The sequence below is a fragment of the Brachyhypopomus gauderio genome, unplaced genomic scaffold (assembly GCF_052324685.1).
Source record: "Brachyhypopomus gauderio isolate BG-103 unplaced genomic scaffold, BGAUD_0.2 sc459, whole genome shotgun sequence".
NCBI lineage: Eukaryota > Metazoa > Chordata > Actinopteri > Gymnotiformes > Hypopomidae > Brachyhypopomus > Brachyhypopomus gauderio.
This window is the reverse complement of record NW_027507280.1, coordinates 5,001-25,000: the sequence shown is the minus strand read 5'-3', so window position 1 is coordinate 25,000 and position 20,000 is coordinate 5,001. Positions and strand designations below refer to the sequence as shown.

General features: G+C 47.9%; 1 protein-coding gene and 1 pseudogene across 5 annotated transcripts in view; one reads left to right on the top strand and one right to left on the bottom strand.

Moving 5' to 3' along the window:
* The window catches only part of LOC143506327 (uncharacterized), an 8,765-nt gene extending 6,366 nt beyond the window's left edge, over positions 1 to 2,399 (bottom strand). For 2 of the 4 annotated variants that reach the window (XR_013128283.1, XR_013128285.1), the window contains exon 1: positions 2,282 to 2,348. Coding sequence is in view for 1 of the 4 variants with exons in the window: in XM_076996298.1 (XP_076852413.1) it covers positions 2,282 to 2,314 (33 nt within the window). In the remaining 3 variants the exon portion in view is untranslated. Of the gene's footprint in view, positions 1 to 1,981 lie in introns of all 4 variants that reach the window. The other 2 variants (XR_013128284.1, XM_076996298.1) reach the window with 2 other exon arrangements.
* The window catches only part of LOC143506326 (ephrin type-B receptor 4a-like), a 22,552-nt pseudogene continuing 3,414 nt past the window's right edge, over positions 863 to 20,000 (top strand). The window contains exons 1-4 of the transcript XR_013128282.1: positions 863 to 1,867; positions 12,533 to 12,603; positions 12,852 to 13,133; positions 13,600 to 13,991. The product of XR_013128282.1 is annotated as an ephrin type-B receptor 4a-like (transcript). The remainder of the gene's footprint in view (positions 1,868 to 12,532; positions 12,604 to 12,851; positions 13,134 to 13,599; positions 13,992 to 20,000) is intronic.

The window sequence follows — 20,000 nt, the reverse complement described above, 5'->3', positions numbered from 1 at the left end:
GGTAGGTCCGGTCTAATCGCGCCCTTTCTCAGAGATCTCACCTTCTTACACACCCTCCAAGTTCACGTTTCCTGCTCCAACTAATGGTTTACAGCGAGGAGACAAGTGGCGTAATTAGCATGAGAAGAGCCGTGGCCACTGAGATGCCCCAGGAGGAGAGACCCAACCCGCACCAATCTACACGTGTGGCGGGGACGCGCCTCTGGACGCGCCTCTCGCGCTCCTGGGGCTCATTTCAATTGAAATGACAATGCCTGTTTCTTCACAAGTCTGGTTTCGCCTCGGGTATCGGAAAGGAAACCTTTTTGACAGCTTATCTGAGGTTTCTTGGTAGAGATCTGTGAGATGGTTAAGTTTGTAAACGTAAGAAGATTAGCCTACTCCGGCGGTGGAAAGAAAATTGCTTACTGTAGAAAAAAGTTACTCAGCAAATGTCTTGGCGGAAGTATCGTTCATATACTACGATGAGAACGGAGTTTAATTCAAATATTTGACTACATTTTATCTCTTCCATTAACATTTGGCCACCTAGTTACCAGACTGATAAGCCTCTCAGTTTCAAAGAAGAAATGCTTTTAGACATTTGTTCAAATAAATTAGGCCTACTGTAAACGCAGACTAATACAAACAGTATCCCATAGCGACTGAATCTTAACTTTCAGATATCTGGGTAGGTCGGAGTGGAAACGACTGCTGAAAGGAAAACATAAAATGGTTGAGTGAATGCATTATTTTTGGGTTGCCCTTTTTTGATTGATAGGGTGAGCCGACCTATGGCGTACGGGAATGGGATGAAAGGAGGCGGGGTTTTGGAGAGAGGAGTGGTTGGTGCGTTTGCCTTCAGGATGACCATTGTGGAACCACGTCGCGGAGAGGACGGCCAGCACGAGTAGATGGTGCACACCAACCGATTTTGCGAAATTAGTGCTGCCTTGAGTCCTATGCATGTTTTTTTTAGTGATAATCTTTCAGACGCAGGACTGAGCACAGATTTGTTCACATTCATCATCGGATAAACATTTCATCACGACGCTGGCGAACGATCACGTTCGTCCATCTCTCCGGTTTTAGGGATTTTCTTAACCATACAAAGGACCTTCACTGACGGAAGTCATATTAGTTTTGGAGTAAAATAGGCTGAGGATAAACGTGGGATTTTAGGCTTAGCAAATGTAGCAGGTATGCTCTACAAGCAGTTATCCGCTCCTGTTTGATCGGGGAATGGTTTTAAATCTCGGGTCCTAGGGAAAAATAAAGAACTCGAAAATAATTGAAGTCGATAACTCCTGGACAAAGAGGATCTTCTGGTCGAGGAAACGGTGTTTTCTTCTATCACTAACCACCCCGGACAATACGACTAATGGGATACTTTCAAAAAGTGGTTAAATAGATTTTTTTGACGTTTTATCTTCTAATCAAGAAGAATAAACCGGATAAACCAAAACCAGCACGGCACTTGATTGAACAGATTGCTTGTCACGCGAAAAGTTTATCAACTTTTTAAAAGGTGTAATCTCTTCATTTAAAAAACTTGTCCTAATCTAAAATCAAAGTATCTTATTTTTTTGGTTTTTTTTTTGCTGTAAAGTTTTCCTCACTTGGTCTGTGTCAGCGCGAGCTCTCTCTCCCCCCGCGAGCCGACTGCGCGTGCAGTGCCGCGCGCCCCCCATGCGGGTAGTGCTGCGGTCGATGGGTACACAGCCCAGCTGACGGTACTTCAACATCAGCCCTCCGTTCTCCTTTTTTTTTGGGACACGTTAATCGGTAGTCAGGAGCCCTCGCGCCATCATGCAGCTCGTATCTGGGAACGTGGCTGCGCTGTGGATCGTCTTTCTGGAGTGTCTGCTGAAATCGGTGGCAGAGGAAGGTAAAGGCTCAACTCCATTAACCTGGCTGATACACCCAACTACCTGTTTGCTTCAATGCTGTGTGTGTGTGTGTGTGTGTGTGTGTGTGTGTGTGAGAGAGAAATAACAATTACACGAAATGATGTTGCTCCAGACTACACTGTTTCAGATGTCGATTTCGGTGACAGAACATCTGATTCCTCGTGGATGTGCTTAAATCATGCGAATTACATTCGCGTGGGTCTGCAGGCCTGTAACAATATGGCAAACGCGGACGGCACAGGGTCCAGTCTATACAATACGTGCATATCCGTGTTCCACATCGCCCAGATGGTTTGGACGGTCTCAGCAGCGGTCCAGATGAAAGATGCGGTATTTAGTGGCAGGCTACTGCAGTTTGTGGTGCGTATCGTCGGGAGGTTCGACCCACTCACCGGTGTTGGCTTCGTAGGTAGAAAGATGTCCATAAAAAGTGGAGAAAACGTTTTTATTTACGGGAAAGCCCTCCGAATTGCGTTAGCCTCACCGGGTGCTTATCTGTGCTGCACAGGCGCACACTGGTACCGAATGTGCGGCACCAGTAAGTGATTAAACTAGACTCTCGGTACATAAACGTACATGAATGTTTGTCACATTATATCTGGCCGCGGCGGGGAGCCGGTCCACAGTCGCCGGTCGCTGAACTGGGATTAAAGTCATTATAATGGTTTTACGGGATTGTGAGCAGACTTGACGGGTATTAACCCCTTTAACTTCAGTGAACGACCTTATTAACTTATGCCACCTCTGGTTCTGACCCGCATGATGTATCCAAATCAGATTAGCGGCCTGGTTGGTTACTCAGTGGGGAAACACTGGTCTTTCTTTTTATTAACACTGTTACTAACTACACTCTTATTGGAAAAACCAACTCGTTTCACTGATTTAACAACGGTGCAGTTTACCTTTTCATTCATGTAATGATTTATCGACAGTGTTTTAACACGGAACGTGTTAGGCTACTGACTAAATATTGTCTTAAATATTGTTTTTATCTTCAGTTCACGGTTCTCGTATGTACTGAGGCTACTTGTCCATTAGTTGGTGGGCTACTCAGAGATGTGTGAGATTAAAGTACACTGGAGAACCAGGACCAGCGCGTAGGGCACAAAATCAAGTGTAAAACGTTAAAATGCGAGTATAACGGTGACCCTTCAGGTGGGAACGAAAATCGGTCACGGTCAGCACCGGTTTCGTGTGGCACCGGCGGGCCACATGCTTCCCGGATCGATTATTCGGGATTATTCGGATGAAGCTCGCGCCACACGGCACACCTGCTCCCCGTTATCTGTAATCAATTAGGCGGCATCTGTGACAGACACACATCGGTAACACCGGCCATGACAGCGCCGGTGGGTCGAATTAATGAGATATTGACTGATCTGTTCCCGTAATTAGCTGACGAGTCCTCTAAGCGCAAAGGAGAAAGCGATAAACCGGGATGTTCCGGACGACAGCGGCTGTGACCCGACCCAGGCCCGGTCCCGGCCATTTTGAGCGGCTCTGTTTCCACTGCAGGATAGCTGGAGTTAACAGGATAGTGTGCGGTGCTGTTTTTAGCACCGAGCCGAATGTCGAGCAACCCAAAAACGCCATTAAGCAAATGAGCCCATATGGACGAACCCGTGTGTGGCTCTTTATCGCCACTTATACGGTAGTCTACAACTTCATCCGGCCAAAAAACCCCACTGTGTTTGCCATAGAGGCGTCATGCTGTTGTGGCTAAGCGAACAATAGCCATTAATTTTTATAACAAGGTTTCAGCATAGGTTATAGTTTTTAATTCAGGTTTAAATCTTGGCATTTCATTTGGGTTAATACTTTAAATTCCCTGCGGTGCCAAGATGCCATTCAGTACTGTAGGCAGAGGGGGGCCTGGCAGGTTTTGTAATGATTAATTTGGTGAAGTCAAAAACAGGAGCCGCAGGGGGTAGATTGGATTGTGGCCTGTGGGTCTGCCTCTGAAGACTTGGGCCGGGATTATACCCAAGCCAGATGCCTCAGGATCACCTTACCGCTCTCTAATTCCCTGTGGGCAAAGTATTGACAAAAAGGAAGAAATAACAATGGCTTTCACGTGAGTTAAGGCTGTGCTCCAAATCTGAGTTGTTCTTTCTCTCAGAACCCATTGCCCCCAAGTGTACATGTTAAGAGCTTAGCCATTTTGGCTTCTGTCGTCTCTCTTTCTCTCTCTCCTAGTCTCTTTTTGACTCTCTGTCTCCTTTCCTCTTTCCTTCTCCCCGCTCTCACTCTCTTTGCCCCTCTTCTTTTCTTTTCTGTCTCTTTCTTTCATCGTGTCATTTTGAGTGGCATTTTAACTGTGGGTGTCATAAATGTTCTACTTGGGAAATTGCAAGTGTCGAGAGAGCAGAAAATGAGACGCACACACACATACTGACACACACACACACAAACTGCCCGACAAAGGCACATTTTAACTTTCAGGGCAAACACAGACTCTTATCTTAAACGGCAGTGACACATTTATGCACATTGATAATGAGACAGACACTCTTTCGTCATTATCCTTTCTTTCTCTCCCTAGCTCCCTCACTCACTCTGTCGTAGGGCGCCGTGGCAGTGTAGAGCTGATGTGTCCTCGGTGCCTTTGCCTCTCCCGCTGTGGAAATGCCGATCTTTGCCCAGAAATCCTATTAAATGGAACCGATTTTTATAAGACAGGGATTTGCATTTAAAACAGCCTTTGCTCTCTCTCTCCCTCTCTGTCTCTCGCTCTCCCTCTCCCTCTCTCTATTTCTCTCTCCTTTTTCTCTTGCCCTCTCTGCCTCTGTACTTTGTTCCTTCTTTTTTGTCTCTTTCACCGACTCTCCTTCATTCTCTCTCTGTCTCTCCCCCTCTCTCTGTCTCTCTCTCTTTAATCCTGTGATTAACTCCTTGAAGATTGAAACAGCAGTTCTCTGGTCTAATCTTTAGGCCTGCACCTTCTCACCCTCTGTGGAGTTACCAGGGCTTGTGCGCATGCAGAGGTGTGTTCGTGCGTGCATGTTTGCGTGTGTGTGTCTGCCATGTCACTAGCATCTGCGTTCCTTCTGATGAGGTGCCGGTGGGGGAGCGGAGTCTCTCTTCAGCAGATTCATCAGTGTTTCTGTCCCATTGACAAATGCAACATCAGCGCCATCATCCCCCCACCCCTCCTCCTTCTCCTCCTCCTTCTCCTCCTCCTCCTCCTCCTCCATCGTCCACTCTCCATCCTCCTACATGCCTCTCAGAGCTTCACAGTTTAGGACAAAAGGAGACCTCTGACCCTTCTGAGACTCGCACAATCAGAAAGAGTTGGGGGGGTGTGAGGGTAGCGGGAATAATGAGGAGATCGAGAGACTCTTGACAAAGTAGTTTGTGTCAGTTGAAGAGAAGAAGTGGAAAAAGCAAGTGACCGAGTGTGCAGTGGAACATTTGCCTCGCGTGTGCGGCAAAAAGCGCCGGCCGCCGTTTGGACGGGCCCTCGAGCTCGGCCTGCTGGGTGAGAAACCAGGTTCAGAGAGGAGGAGGGGCTCGCTAAGCCGCTCCTGACACTTAAGCGAACTTAAGGAAGAAAAGAGGCGATTCATGCGGCGGCCGTACCCGGAAGCTTCCGTTTTTTCCCTCCTCAGGCTGGGAATGGCAGGATTATGGAGAACCCCTCCCACTGTTGGATTGGCATTTGATTGGAATCTCTGATTGGGAACAATAAGATTCACCACGTCGCTGCACCGTGCCTCCATATTATTTCTCCCACAAAAGTCTGAACTTAGCTGTCAGTCAGTGGCAGTAATAACAGAGGCTGTTTTTAGCTTGATTACAGGGTCGTGCCACACAAGCCCTTGCGATCGGCGACGGCTACTGCAGTTTCAGATTTCACCAGTTCACAGTGTGTTACTTCAGTGAGACATTTACTAAATGGTTAATTACCACTGAGGTGGGCTGTGTTGTGAAACAGCATCATAGTCCCTGTGAGTTACGGCACAAGACGTTTTCTCTGTGCATCATGGGGGCTGTCAGTACTGCTAGAAAAGAAAAAAATACTGACCTACTGCATGTTTCATTAAAAATAATGAGACAGTTTGTAAACAACTGTGGTGCCCCATTAACAAATGACACGAATACATAACTGACACAGGCTTCTGAAATGACATGAACACATAACTGACACAGGCTTCTGAAATGACACGAACACATAACTGACACAGGCTACTGAAATGACACAAACACACAACTGACACAGGCTTCTGAAATGACACAAACACACAACTGACACAGGCTTCTGAAATGACACAAACACACAACTGACACAGGCTTCTGAAATGACACAAACACACAACTGACACAGGCTTCTGAAATGACACAAACACACAACTGACACAGGCTTCTGAAATGACATGAACACACAACTGACACAGGCTTCAGAAATGACACAAACACATAACTGACACAGGCTTCTGAAATGCTGTTGTCCAGTTCCTTAGCCAGTTTCAGAAAAACAAGCATAGTAATTTGCGGAGAGAAAATGTTAGTGGTGTGTACTGCGGTGTGCTTGTGTTGTTTCTCCCTAATGATTCACCAGTTTAAAACACATTTAACAGTTCTGGAACACCAAACAACTCCACACACATTTCTTTGGCTATATATCTAAATATTGATTTCAGTCTCATGTTTTAGTGGTGGTCACAGAGTGATCGTCGTGGTATCAGTAAATTTAGGTTCTGTTAGGGCTAAAATACGTCTGATGTGCCCTGTTTCTGGACCGGCAGCCCGCTGTAGTGCGAAGGACAGTTGGAGTGTCTGTAGTGGGGGGGGGGGGGGGGGGGGGTGTTTAACACGCCACCACACACGTCTGATGAAAGTCGGGAATCACTATGTGTGGCTTATCCCTACACACGCGTACACACACACACAGTAAACACACGTGGTGATTTGAACTTGGTTTTGCATGGACCCTGTGATGGTCTGTTTTTATAATGGACTTTCATGACTGGAACGTAAACGAGCCGCCAAGCTCCGAGGCTGAAGTTTCCCACTGCTTAAATGGCACTCAAACACACACACACACACACGCTCACTCCAGATGCATGCTCACACACTCTCTAAGCTACGGTCGTCTTACCCAGTGATCAGAGTGTAAGCTCCCTGAAAGCAGGGGGAGGACAGGAAGAAGAAAGGGATGAAATGAAGGGATGAAATGAAGGGATGAAAGAAAAAGCATGCAGAGGGAGCATTATGAGACTGATCTCTGCTATGGCGGCCGGAATCTCTATTGAGTGTGTGTACGTAAGCGAGTGTGTGTGTGGCTGCATCTCTGTGTGTCGGCTCTCTCTATTCACACACCCATCAAACCAGCACGTGCACTACCTCCTACTGAGACATGCTGAAAGAGACTGTGTGAGTGTATGTATGTGTGTGTACGTGTGTCTTTTTATTAGTGTGTAGGGAGCTGCATACGATGAAGGGTCAGCCTGTGTGTGTGTGTGTGTGTGTTATTTATGATGCTGTGTGAGATCCAGCATATGGGGAGGTGATGAGGATAATGGTGGGATGGTGGATGATGCTGGTCACTGTTATAGAAAATTAGCTTCAAAGGGAGAAGCAGACACCAGACGTCCAGCAGTGCACAGTATGACAGTGCTGAAATCCAACAAATAGCCCTGTGTGTGTGTGTGTGTGTGTGTGTGTGTGTGTGTGTTTGTTTCTACTTTCTGTCTTACTCAAATTTGTTTGCGGTTTCATCATTGTATGTAAGCAGAGAAAAAGATGCAAGTCAAGTTCACAAACGTGTGTGTGTGTGTAGACCACACAGGTAGATTATCTCATTGCCTGAATATGAAATAATCTATATGCGTTTGCATTTTGTACACACAGTTGCACACGTATTAATATAGTGCACAGGAAGTATACATACAATTGAAAAATAATAACTGCAGGTCCGGTTCCATTGTGTTGTCCTGTAAGGATGTAATATGTTCACGTCCACGCCCTGTCTGCCTGGCCAGAGAGAGCTTCTAACAGCTGAAATGGCGGCTGGCCTCAGACAGACATAAATGAGCCAGTAGAGTATGTAGCAGACAAAACAAGTGTGTACCCTTACTCACACACACTCACTCTCGCAGCCGCACGCTCACTCTCTGGCACGCTCACTCCACCACACACTCCCTCGCATGTGTACTTACATTCAGGATTTGAACAGGCCACTGCATGCTCAGGGAAAATAAAACTCACTCTGAGCCATCAGTCTTGAGTAATCCATGACTCTCTCACCCCTCTCTTCCTCTCTCCCTTGTTCTCTCTCTCTCTCTCTCTCTCTCTCTCTCTCTCTCTCTCTCTCTCTCTCTCACCCTCCCTGTCTAGCTCCTCTTGTCTTGCGGCCGGTTCCGAGCAAACACATCAGGCCTCTTTCCATCAGTGACTCACACAGTCTCATTTTCTGATGGTCTACAGACTGTAGTCACACACACACGCACACATACACACACACACACTCGGGGAAACCCACAAACACATGCAAATAGAGAGACAATAGAGAAGTCTTCATGCTTCATTAGTGTGAGGATCTGCTGTCTACCTGTATGTATGCTTGTGTGTGTGTGTGTGTGTGTGTGTGTGTGTGTGTGTGCATATCCATGTGCATGTGTGATGTGCAAAACACATGTCAGCTCCTTTCCACACCATGGCAGGACCCTCAGGGTAGGAGGAAGCCCTGCCCTGCTCTCTTGCGTCCAGCTGACCTCTGAGGTTCCACCACAGCCATTAACGCCGCACCATCTGCTAAGACGCTCGAGCTGTTCAGGGCCGTTCTGCCCCGCGGACCGCGGACCACCCCCTATCCTGCACACCCCACCCCACGCCGGCGTGGCCGGGGCAGGGAAGCACCTTGCATTTCAATCCCCCCCCCCCCCCCCCCCCCGCTCCTCGTTGGGGCAGTTTAGGCCCAACACCTGAGCACACATCCCCCACTCCGCACGCTACACCTCAGTCTTTAGAGAGCAACAGACTCGAGCCTCTTTTGAAAGCCCAGTATCGGTGTCCTCGGCTCTGACAGGCAGGCTGACATGTCCTCTTATACTGGAATGCTCAGTGTGTACTTAGGTGCACCAATGTGTGTGTGAGCGTGTGTGCGTGCGTGAGAACTACAAGATCCTACAAATTATTCGCTAATATGTGAGACTTAGCATCTTTTTTGGTTTGCATTCTCACAAGTGGTCAGGACTGTCAGAAAGCGTGTGTGTGCATGCGTGTGTGCATGCGTGTGTGTGTGCGGGTGTGTGCGTGCGTGTGAGTTTGACGGGAGGGGATTTTTTGCCACAGGTGTTCTTTGGAGACCACATATCCCCTTGCATAACCATGAGCACACACACACACACACACTCAGCCACACACGTTCTTGGGGCAGACACAGACGTCGGCTGTTTGCTGTCACGCCACAGTAATTGTGTGAAATGCAGCAGAGTTCATCACTCTTCACTTCTCCTCCTTCTCTAATCCCTCCTTTCTCTCACCTTCAGTCTTCTGCACTCTTTCTCCTTCACCTATTTCATTCACTCACTTTCCCTGTTTACCCCGCTAGCATCCCTTTCTTTTCTCGCCTCTCTCTCTCTCTCTCTCTCTCTCTCTCTCTCTCTCTCTCTCTCTCTCTCTCTCTTAATTACTCATTGAGGTAAAAATGGCTGCCTTGTACGAGACCTACTGAGCACTGGGCCTCAATTAGGCTCTCACTTTAATTAAGGAAAAGAGACAGTGCCAATTACAGACAGAGTGAAAGAGAGAGAGAGAGAGAGAGAGAGAGAGCGAGGGGAGTGAATAAAGGGACTGTAATTAAAGAGGCTTCAAGTGCATGCTGGAATTAGTTAGGACACAATATCAAGTTCAAGGTCACCTCCTCATCGCCTACAGCCCTCTGTGTGGGGTGTGTGTCTGCGCAAAGTCTCGTTGGTTGGGCTTATATGAAGAGGGATGGACAAACTGTGCGTGTAGCAATAGGCCCGAGAAGCTTATTCAACTCTCAGCTTAGTTCAGTTGAAGAAAATGAGGCCTTTCCTGCACTGTGGGGTTTGTAGGCCCACAAGCGCCGCCCTGCTGTTCACGCTGGTGCTCAGTATATACACCAGACATGTGGCAGCGAAATGGGGACGGCCCTGCCTAATCCTGCCTCCAAACACCGGCCAACGCTGATGACATCACTGTGAATGAATCACTGACAGACACACAGGTGTGAGTGAGCATGTGTGTGGTTAGTCAGGGAGATGATAATCCCGGAGTAAACCTCAGAATCTAATAAACATCTAGAGCGAAGAGCGGTAGGTAGGCACACACACACACACACACACACACAGCAGGTATGATTTTTCTGGCCCATAAAACGTAATAATAGTGCACGGTACGGAACAAAGGCCATGGTGATTATCTCCATGCCAAAGCATACTCACACATACACACACACACACACACACACACACACACACACACACACACACACACAAATCCAGACATATATTTCTACCTGGATGCTGTGATACCATGTTACAGATTTCAACCTGGTCTTTATTTGCACAATGGAGACCAGACTTCCTTATGACACCATCGTTAGCATGGACATTCCTATGTTCTCATTGGTCAGTGATATACATACATCACGTGTGTCTGTGAGGGACAGAGTGTGTGTTTAGACGTCTTCATGCAAATGAGGTCATCATTAGCTTTCCTGTGGACTTAAGGCAGAAATCAACATCAGATCCCCTGTTCCACCCCTCCCTCTTCATCCCTCACACACTCTGTCCTCGGGTTATTTTTTCTCTCCTTTGCCCTCTTATCCAGAGCTAATAGACCCCCCCACACACACACCCCCCCACACACAACCCCTCCACCACCCCCTTGTCCTCTCATCTCCCTCCTGCACTCGTTTTTTTTCTTTCTCAATCTCTCCTTCCCTCCTGCCTTCTGGGTGTCCCTTGCTCTCGGTCTTTGAGCTAGACCCTGGTTATCAACCTTCTGCAGCCTCTCAACATCACAGCCAAGGGAGGGGTGAGAGAGAGAGGGAGAGAGAGAGAGAGAGAGAGAGAGAGGGAAGGAAAGAGGAAGGGAGAGGGGAGTGAGAAGAGGAGCACAAAAAAAACAGATGTGGAAAGCGAGGGAGTGAGAACCAGGATGGGAAAGACGCAGAAAGAGACGAAGTGAAAGAGGAAGGGGTGGAGAGAGAGAGAGAGAGAGAGAGGAGTGAACATAGAGGAATGAGAGCTAGATAATGGAGAGTGGAGACACTGGAGGGATAGGCAGCAGGGACGGACAGGAGAGGGAGCAGTGGGAAGAGGAGGTGATAAGGAATGTGGGAAGAGGAGGTGATAAGGAATGTGGGAAATTCTTGCCACACGGACACTGAAGGAAACCCGAATCCCTGTGGCTGAGAGGAGAGGATGTTTGGGAGAGAGAGCAGAGAAAATGGAGGAGGGGGTGGCGCTGATCCGGGGAGACCAGGGAGAGAGGAGAGAGGAGTGTTTGATGGGAGACCGCCGTAGAGGACGGAGAGATGGAGGTGAGGACACTGAGGGACAAGGCAAGTGTGCGAGAGTGTGCTCCTCATGTAAATACACATTTGAGCTTTAAATAAAGTTTTCAGGCATTGAATATTGTCTGGAATAGGATAAGATTCCTTCAGAGCAGCCTTGACCCAGATTCACACACGCAGAGCCATCACCAAGCATCTCAAAACCCCAGCACGAGGAACGACAGGGGGAAAGGAGTGATGTTCTTCCCTAGAGAGAGAGAGAGAGAGAGAGAGAGAGAGAGAGAGAGAGAGAGAAGGGAGAAAGAGAGGAACAGAGAACAAATTACAGCACAAGAAGAAAAGAGAGAACGAGATAGCGTGTGTTTATTTATAGATCAAAGAGAAGGCACATTGGGACTGCTGGCTTGGTGGCTTCAGGTGGTCACATGACCAGGACACCTTCTGTGGGAAGGACCCCAGGCCAGAGGAGCTGCAGGGAAGCCCAGAGGGGGCAACCAAATCTGCGCCTGATTAAAAAACATAATCCTGACATCAATAAGTAATAACCAACAGTAAGATGAGGCAAAAAAAGAAACCATTCAAGTATGAGTGGAGGGAGGTGTTTGTTGGAGATAATATCAGCAGGAGAACATTTGTTTTGTCAAATCTGTATAGCTATTGGGAGCTGAATAAATGGGTAATGCAAACACATACACACACACACACTATCACATGGGAACATGCAGTTAGTACTTCACATGTATTAAAGTCCTGGTTCGTTTATCTAAGTTTTTGTGTGCGCTGCGTTTTGTGTGAGTGTTTGTGTGTGCAAGCGTGTGTGTGTGTGTGTGTGTGTGTGTGTGTGTGTGTGTGTGTGGTGTGTGTGTGTGTGTGTGTGTGTGTAAATTTAGCTGTGCCCTTGTTCTTGTGTCCGACTCTGTCCCCATTGAAAACAGAGGCCACATGCTCAATGGCTCTGGTGAAAGACTCACGGCTGTGCAGAGTCAAAGACTCACGGCTGTGCAGAGTGGTGTAACTAAAGATCTCTGTAGTTCATATAAAGCCTCTCGTTCAGCTGTGGGTTTCTGTTTGGTTCTCTTCTGTTTCTGCTGTATCAAACCTTCATTTATTTTTAGCGATATATTTAGCCTAATCTAGTGTGTCTTGTTTCTAACAGAGGTTTTAATGAACACTAAGACCGAGACATCTGACCTGAAGTGGACAGTCTACTCACGGACCAAACCTGAGGTACTTTTTGGATCACACACCCACCAAGAGGGCGACTGGCCTTTCTTTTATATGCTGCAAATAATTTTGGACATAAAAAATTCTTGCAGATATGATTCTCTACAAAAAGATAATCTATATATTTAAAATAATGATCAGGAACTCTACCCTATTGCAGTCCCTTACCCTATTAAAGCAGTGAAGTGATGCTTCCTACAACCAATCAGACGCTAATGCTGTATTTTTGTCCCGCCCCCACCGTGGGTCAGTGGGAGGAGGTGAGTGGCCTGGACGAGGAGAACAACAGCGTGCGGACCTATCAGATCTGCCAGGCGGAAGGCTCGTCCAGCCACTGGCTGCGCAGCAAGCTGATCGAGAGGCGGGACGCCTCGCAGGTGTACGTGGAGCTGCGCTTCACCATGATCGAGTGTTCGTCCCGCAGCACACACCACCGCTCCTGCAAGGAGACCTTCAACCTCTTCTACTACCAGAGCGACACGGACGACGCCACGCCCACATACCCTGCCTGGATGGAGAACCCTTACGTCAAGGTACACACACACACACACACACACACACACACACACACACACCACCCAGGTAACTTACCAGAGTTCATAGGGCTGTATCACACTGTGATGACAAATTATACCCCAAAATTTACACGTACATGCACACACACACACACACACACACAAACACACACAAAAGTAGATCACCTGGATTCACAAACCCGAGACACACACGGATATCAGACTGGGAGACCAAAAATAAACACACATACAGAGAACTGGGTCACCTGATCATTACCGCCCACAGACATTGTAAATAAACACTCTCACACAAATGCTTACAGAGAGCTCCGCACACAGGGGGTGTTTAGCCCAAGAACCAAAGACCAAAGTCAAGACTGCCCAATAGGAGAAGAGTTGAGAGACATTCCTATTGGACAGTCTGCGCTTAACTTCTCCGTCTAAAGAGACGTAACCACACCCCCTCCACCCCTCCCGCCCACAGGTCGACACGGTAGCAGCAGACTTCCTACTCCGTAAGGGCGGAGAGAAGAAGTTCAACGTAAAGACGTTACGTCTGGGGCCGCTGACCAAGCGAGGCTTCTACCTGGCCTTCCAGGCGCAGGGGGGCCTGCATGGCGCTGCTCTCCGTCCGCGTCTTCTTCAAGAAGTGCCCCGCCCTCACCCGCTCCCTCTCCGCCTTCCCCGAGACCGTGCCGCGCTCCCTGGTGCAGGAGGCCGTGGGCCGGTGCGTGGAGTACGCCGACCAGCCCGGCCGCAGGCCACGCCCACCCAAGATGTTCTGCGGAGAGGACGGCCAATGGGTGGACCAGCCCAGCACCACCTGCACCTGCATGCCGGGGTACGAGGCCAGCCAGGGGGAGCTAGAATGCAAAGGTAAGAGTGTGTTTGTATTTCTGTGTGTGTGTGTGTGTGTGTGTGTGTGTGTGTGTGTGTGTGTGTGTGTGTGTGTGTGTGTGTGTGTGTGTGTGTGTGTACCTTTCTGAGTCTATAGCGACGGATGCACAGAGTACGTGTGTATGAGCGTGTAGCTGCTAGCGGTGATGTAATACAGGGGTATCCAGCTCCGGTGCTGGAGATTTAGCACCTTCAGAATTCAGTTCCACCCCTCGTCTAACAAACCCGATCCAGGTAATCAAGACCTTTCAGCGGCATCCGAGTACGAGGGGCCACCGTGATCCGAATCGTGCCTCTTTGGCAAGTTGAAATTAAATGTGGTCAGAGTGAGAAGTGACATTAAAATGCAAATGAAGACGGGCTCAGAAGCGCATTGATTGGAGCTGGACAGCAGAGGGCCGGACCAGCGCGTACCGCATTTGCATCGTATTAGCATGACACTGAATTAAACCTGAATTAATCAAACGGCTCTGGGCCGAACTGCACTGTGGGACATGAGGAGGAGAGGGGGAAATCCAGAGAGGAGAGGAAAGAAAGGGAAGAGAGAGATGAGGGAACTGAATGGAGGAGAACCAGGAAGAAAGAGGGAGAGATGGATGGTTTTGTACAAGAGAAGGACAGAGAATGTTTGCGAGAAAGGGGTTTGGAACCAGACCCTTTTATTGATGACTACAGTTAAATGGAAAATTAAACTGTCAAGAAATTTTAGTACAACCACATCTTTTATATTATATAAATTGACCCCACCTGTCTCCACCCACCGCCTATCTCCACTCACCTACACACGCGAGAAAAGCAGACCCACACTTATCTGGTGTGAAGAATTTTATCTGGAATATCTGTTTTGTACACACACACACACACACACACACACACACACACACACACACACACACACACTCCTGTTCTCCCTTGAGAGTGCATGTTGCAGGACTAACATAAATTCACACTGACAGAAGCTGCAACTTTCACACTGTTAAGTAAAGGGGAAGGAGAGAGAGTGAGAGTGGGAGAGAGAGAGAGAGAGAGAGAGAGACAGAGAGAGAGAGAGAGAGAGAGAGAGAGAGGTGGTGAGAGAGAGAGAGAGAGAGAGAGAGAGAGCAAAAGAAGGGTAACTTTAGGCAATGAGGCATTGAAAACTGAATGAGACAACCCAGAAGAGTGAAAGAAAGAGTGAGGGAAAGAAAGAGAGAGAAGAAAAGGGAGGAAAAAAAGCAGAAAAATCACATGTCAACAGAACACCTATTGAGGGCCTGTGTGTGTGTGGGCGAGAGGTAAGGAGAGCGAGAGAGGAGGAGGAGGAGAGGAATGGCGTGAGGGGTTAGATGGAGGTCTAGTGGCTAACAAGGTGAGTGTGGCACCACACAGCTCCTGGAGTGGAGAGACAGAACAGAGAAAAAAGAGCTAAAAATGGCCAGACAACACACAGCTAATAGAAGCGGCGCAGGAGAGCGTGAAAACTGGAGGCAAGAGGAAAATTAAAGTGATGATGGTGGAGGAAGAGAGAGAGAGAGAGAGAGAGAGAGAGATGGAGAGAGAGAGAGATGGAGAGAGAAAAAGTGGAAGGAATTTCGGTGAGTTTCATCAGCATCCTCATGCTTTGCTCTGGCAACCCCATTAACATAACGTATTACATTACTGCATGGTGCATGCACACACACACACACACACACTGTACATACATACACGCACTCACACATATGCACCACACACACACACACACACACACACCATATGCAGACACATATGCACTACATATGCACACATTACATTAAAACCTCCTGTATACATCACGTGTAAACACACATGTGTAAACACACACCTGTAAACACACACCTGTAAACACACACATGTAAACACACACATGTAAACACAAACGTGTAAACACACATGTAAACACAAAAGTGTAAACCCCTCACACCCACATACCCCCACCCTGCACCCCACACTGTACACAAGGCTGCCACTATAGCACACGCTCTGTGCTTTTAGTCTGGAGTCTTATAATGAAGGTTGTGTTGTAACGTTTCACCCGTATATCACCACACACTCACACACACACACACACACACACACACACACACACACACACACACACACACACACACACCCTCCCCCCCACCCCAAGATTTGGGTCACTCTAAATCTTGGCTGCATCCTGAGGATTACTCCAACCAGCTAATGATAAATGATGTTCTCTTAGATATATGGTTGCGTATGATGCATGCGCAAGTGTGTGTGTGTGTGTGTGTGTGTGTGTGTGTGTGTGTGTGTGTGTGTGTGTGTGTGTGATGGCAGGCTGGATTGTATTAAAGGCTCTCTTTTCATCTGTCATGCTAAACGGAGCAGCTGTGCTGTCTGTGGGAGTGCACTGCTGGAGCTCTCTCTCACACACACCACACGCACGCACGCACACACACACATGCACACACACTCACACTCACCCACTCACACACACACACAGAGCCCCATTCAGTCACACCTACACTCAATTACTTACTCAGCATTCATTCGCTTATATACACCCGCCGCACTGTTCACCTCTGCGTTTCTCTCTCTCTTTCACACACACACACACACACACACACACACACACACACACACACACACACACACACACACACAGGGACATAGACACACAGAGGGACGTAGACACAGTCACACCAACAGAGAGAGACATAGACACAGTCAAACACACAGAGGGACATACATACACACAAATACACAGAGGGACATATATACGTAGTCTGAGACATGCGTACTCACACACTCTCTCTCTCACTCACACACACACACACGCACGCACAGGCCAGAACAATAGCACAATAGAAGGAGCAGCAGGCGGGGATGTGTCCAGCACACCATAATGACCTGACCAATTAGGCAGGGTGGAGAGAGGGAGAGAGGGAGAGAGAACAAGAGAGGGGAAAAGACGTAATATGGGGTAAGTGAACTGGCAAGTGGGCGGCTTAGGCGGGCGGCTTTGAAAGATCTCAGGGTCACAGGTGAAGGGTCATAAGGTTGAGTTCAATAGAGAGGAGGTCCTCTGATAGGGTGTGGTGAGCGTTGCTAATGTGTATAATTAGTGGCACACACACACACACACACACACACACATTTCTTCTCATAAACTCATACACAATCTTTCACACAAACTTCCATGCTAAACATCTTTTCCCATCCACCACACCCCTCCCCCACATACGACCACAGAGAGAGAGACATATATGATGTTAGCATACTCTCAACATTTGTTTTTAGTTTAAGGCACAGAGGAATTAAATGTACTTTACTAAAACTGAACTACCTTTCATTATGAGAACAATCAATCACAAACACGCAGAGCAAAGTTAAATCAGAGAGTGTGTTGTGGTTAGAGTGTTCATTTACTCCAGATGTGATTTGCCCCAGCTGAGACAGAAAGACAGAGGGAGGGACAAAGACAGGGAGACACAGGAGAGGGGGAGAGGGAGAGAGAGAGAGAGAGAGAGGGAGAGAGAGAGAGAGAGAGAGAGAGAGAGAGAGAGAGAGAGAGAGAGGAAGAGAGATCCTCTGCTGATCCTCTAGTGTTCCAGTAGAAATCACCTCATGTAAATTTGAGCAATTCACTGCAGCCTAATTGATGCATGTTGTGTTCATGTTCAGCTGTGCTGTGAACAAACAATCAGAATCTGCCAACAGCATCATAGGGCAATGCTGTGTGTGTGTGTGTGTGTTTTCATCAAGTTTTTCATCTCCACATATTCATCTGAAGTAGACATGATGGAAAGCTGGAGAAAAAAGCTCTAAAATTTGGACCCGTGTATGTGTGTGTGTGTGTGTGTGTGTGTGTGTGTGTGTGTGTGTGTGTGTGTGTGAGTGTGTGTGTGTGAGTGTGTGTGTCGGGGGGGGGGGGTGCACATCTGTATACAATTAACATTTAACATTTGACAATACATCAGCATTTTGTTTATACAAAATCTACAGTGGATTACAGCACCAAGCTCACCCACAGAGACAGACACACACACACACACACACACAAGTGCACATGCTGAGCTCCCAATACACACTTTCTCCATCTATCCTGCTCACGTAAACACAAGAAGCCATAAAGCACCGCTGCTCAAGCTAATTATTGAACTGCACTCACATTGTTTCTTACCGTGTGTGTGTGTGTGTGTGTGTGTGTGTGTGTGTGTGTGTGTGTGTGTGTGTGTGTGTGTGTGTGTGTGTGCGTGCGTGCGTGCGTGCGTGCGTGCGTGTGTGCGCACCTCCACACTTTTCTTCTGTCAAATGCAGGTCAACATGGGGTCACATTCCACACTCACAACTTTCCCCCCACTCCTCCAGTCTTCTCTCTCTCTCTCCATCTCTCTCTCTCTCCATCTCTCTCTCTCTCCATCTCTCTCTCTCTCTCTCTGCCTCTCTCCCAACCTTCTCTGCTGTCTTTCCTTCCTACCTTTTTGCCTCTGTGACTTCATTGGGATCCCCTATCACTGTGGAGACTCATTCAGTTGAGAGAGGAGTGCATGTTCACACGTGTGTGTTTGTGCGCATGCGTGTGTGTGTGTGTGTGTGTGTGTGTGTGTGTGTGTGTGTGTGTGTGTGTGTGTGTGTGTGTGTGTGTGTGTGTGATGTATATAGTTGATCATAAGTTGGGTCATATGTCCCATAAACATCCTGACGTCTGGTAGGTCTATCTGTGAGCACTGTTTCATTCACATCTCAAGAGCCCAGCAAGGCTCTCCCTGGCTGAATGGTAAGAATGTGGGTTTGTGTATTTGTGAGCACAAACACATGCATGTGTGTGTGTGTGTGTGTGTGTGTGTGTGTGTGTGTGTGTGTGTGTGTGTGTGTGTGTGTGTGTGTGTGTGGTCCTACATGCAGCATGCCCCCTTTAGGAGCGTGTATGAGGTTCTTGTAGGTGTAGAGGCCCTTAGATGTCATGATGAAGGCGTCTTCCTCCAGTTCTTCCAGTTCAGTCACGCTCTCACTGTGGGGAGACACGAATTAACCCTGCAGAAACCCCCAGCAGCACTGCTGTGTCTGATACAGTCATAGCCACTCTACACCGCTGTGTCTGATACAGTCATAGCCACTCTACACCACTGTGTCTGATACAGTCATAGCCACTCTACACTACTGTGTCTGATACAGTCATAGCCCCTCTACACCGCTGTGTCTGATACAGTCATAGCCACTCTACACCCGCTGTGTCTGATACAGTCATAGCCACTCTACACCACTGTGTCTGATACAGTCATAGCCACTCTACACCACTGTGTCTGATACAGTCATAGCCCCTCTACACCGCTGTGTCTGATACAGTCATAGCCACTCTACACCGCTGTGTCTGATACAGTCATAGCCACTCTACACCACTGTGTCTGATAGTCATAGCCACTCTACACTGCTGTGTCTGATACAGTCATAGCCACTCTACACCGCTGTGTCTGATACAGTCATAGCCACTCTACACCACTGTGTCTGATACAGTCATAGCCACTCTACACCACTGTGTCTGATACAGTCATAGCCACTCTACACCACTGTGTCTGATACAGTCATAGCCACTCTACACCACTGTGTCTGATACAGTCATAGCCACTCTACACCGCTGTGTCTGATACAGTCATAGCCACTCTACACCACTGTGTCTGATACAGTCATAGCCACTCTACACCGCTGTGTCTGATACATTCATAGCCACTCTACACCGCTGTGTCTGATACAGTCATAGCCACTCTACACCACTGTGTCTGATAGTCATAGCCACTCTACACTGCTGTGTCTGATACAGTCATAGCCACTCTACACCACTGTGTCTGATACAGTCATAGCCACTCTACACCACTGTGTCTGATACAGTCATAGCCACTCTACACCACTGTGTCTGATACAGTCATAGCCACTCTACACCGCTGTGTCTGATACAGTCATAGCCACTCTACACCACTGTGTCTGATACAGTCATAGCCACTCTACACCACTGTGTCTGATACAGTC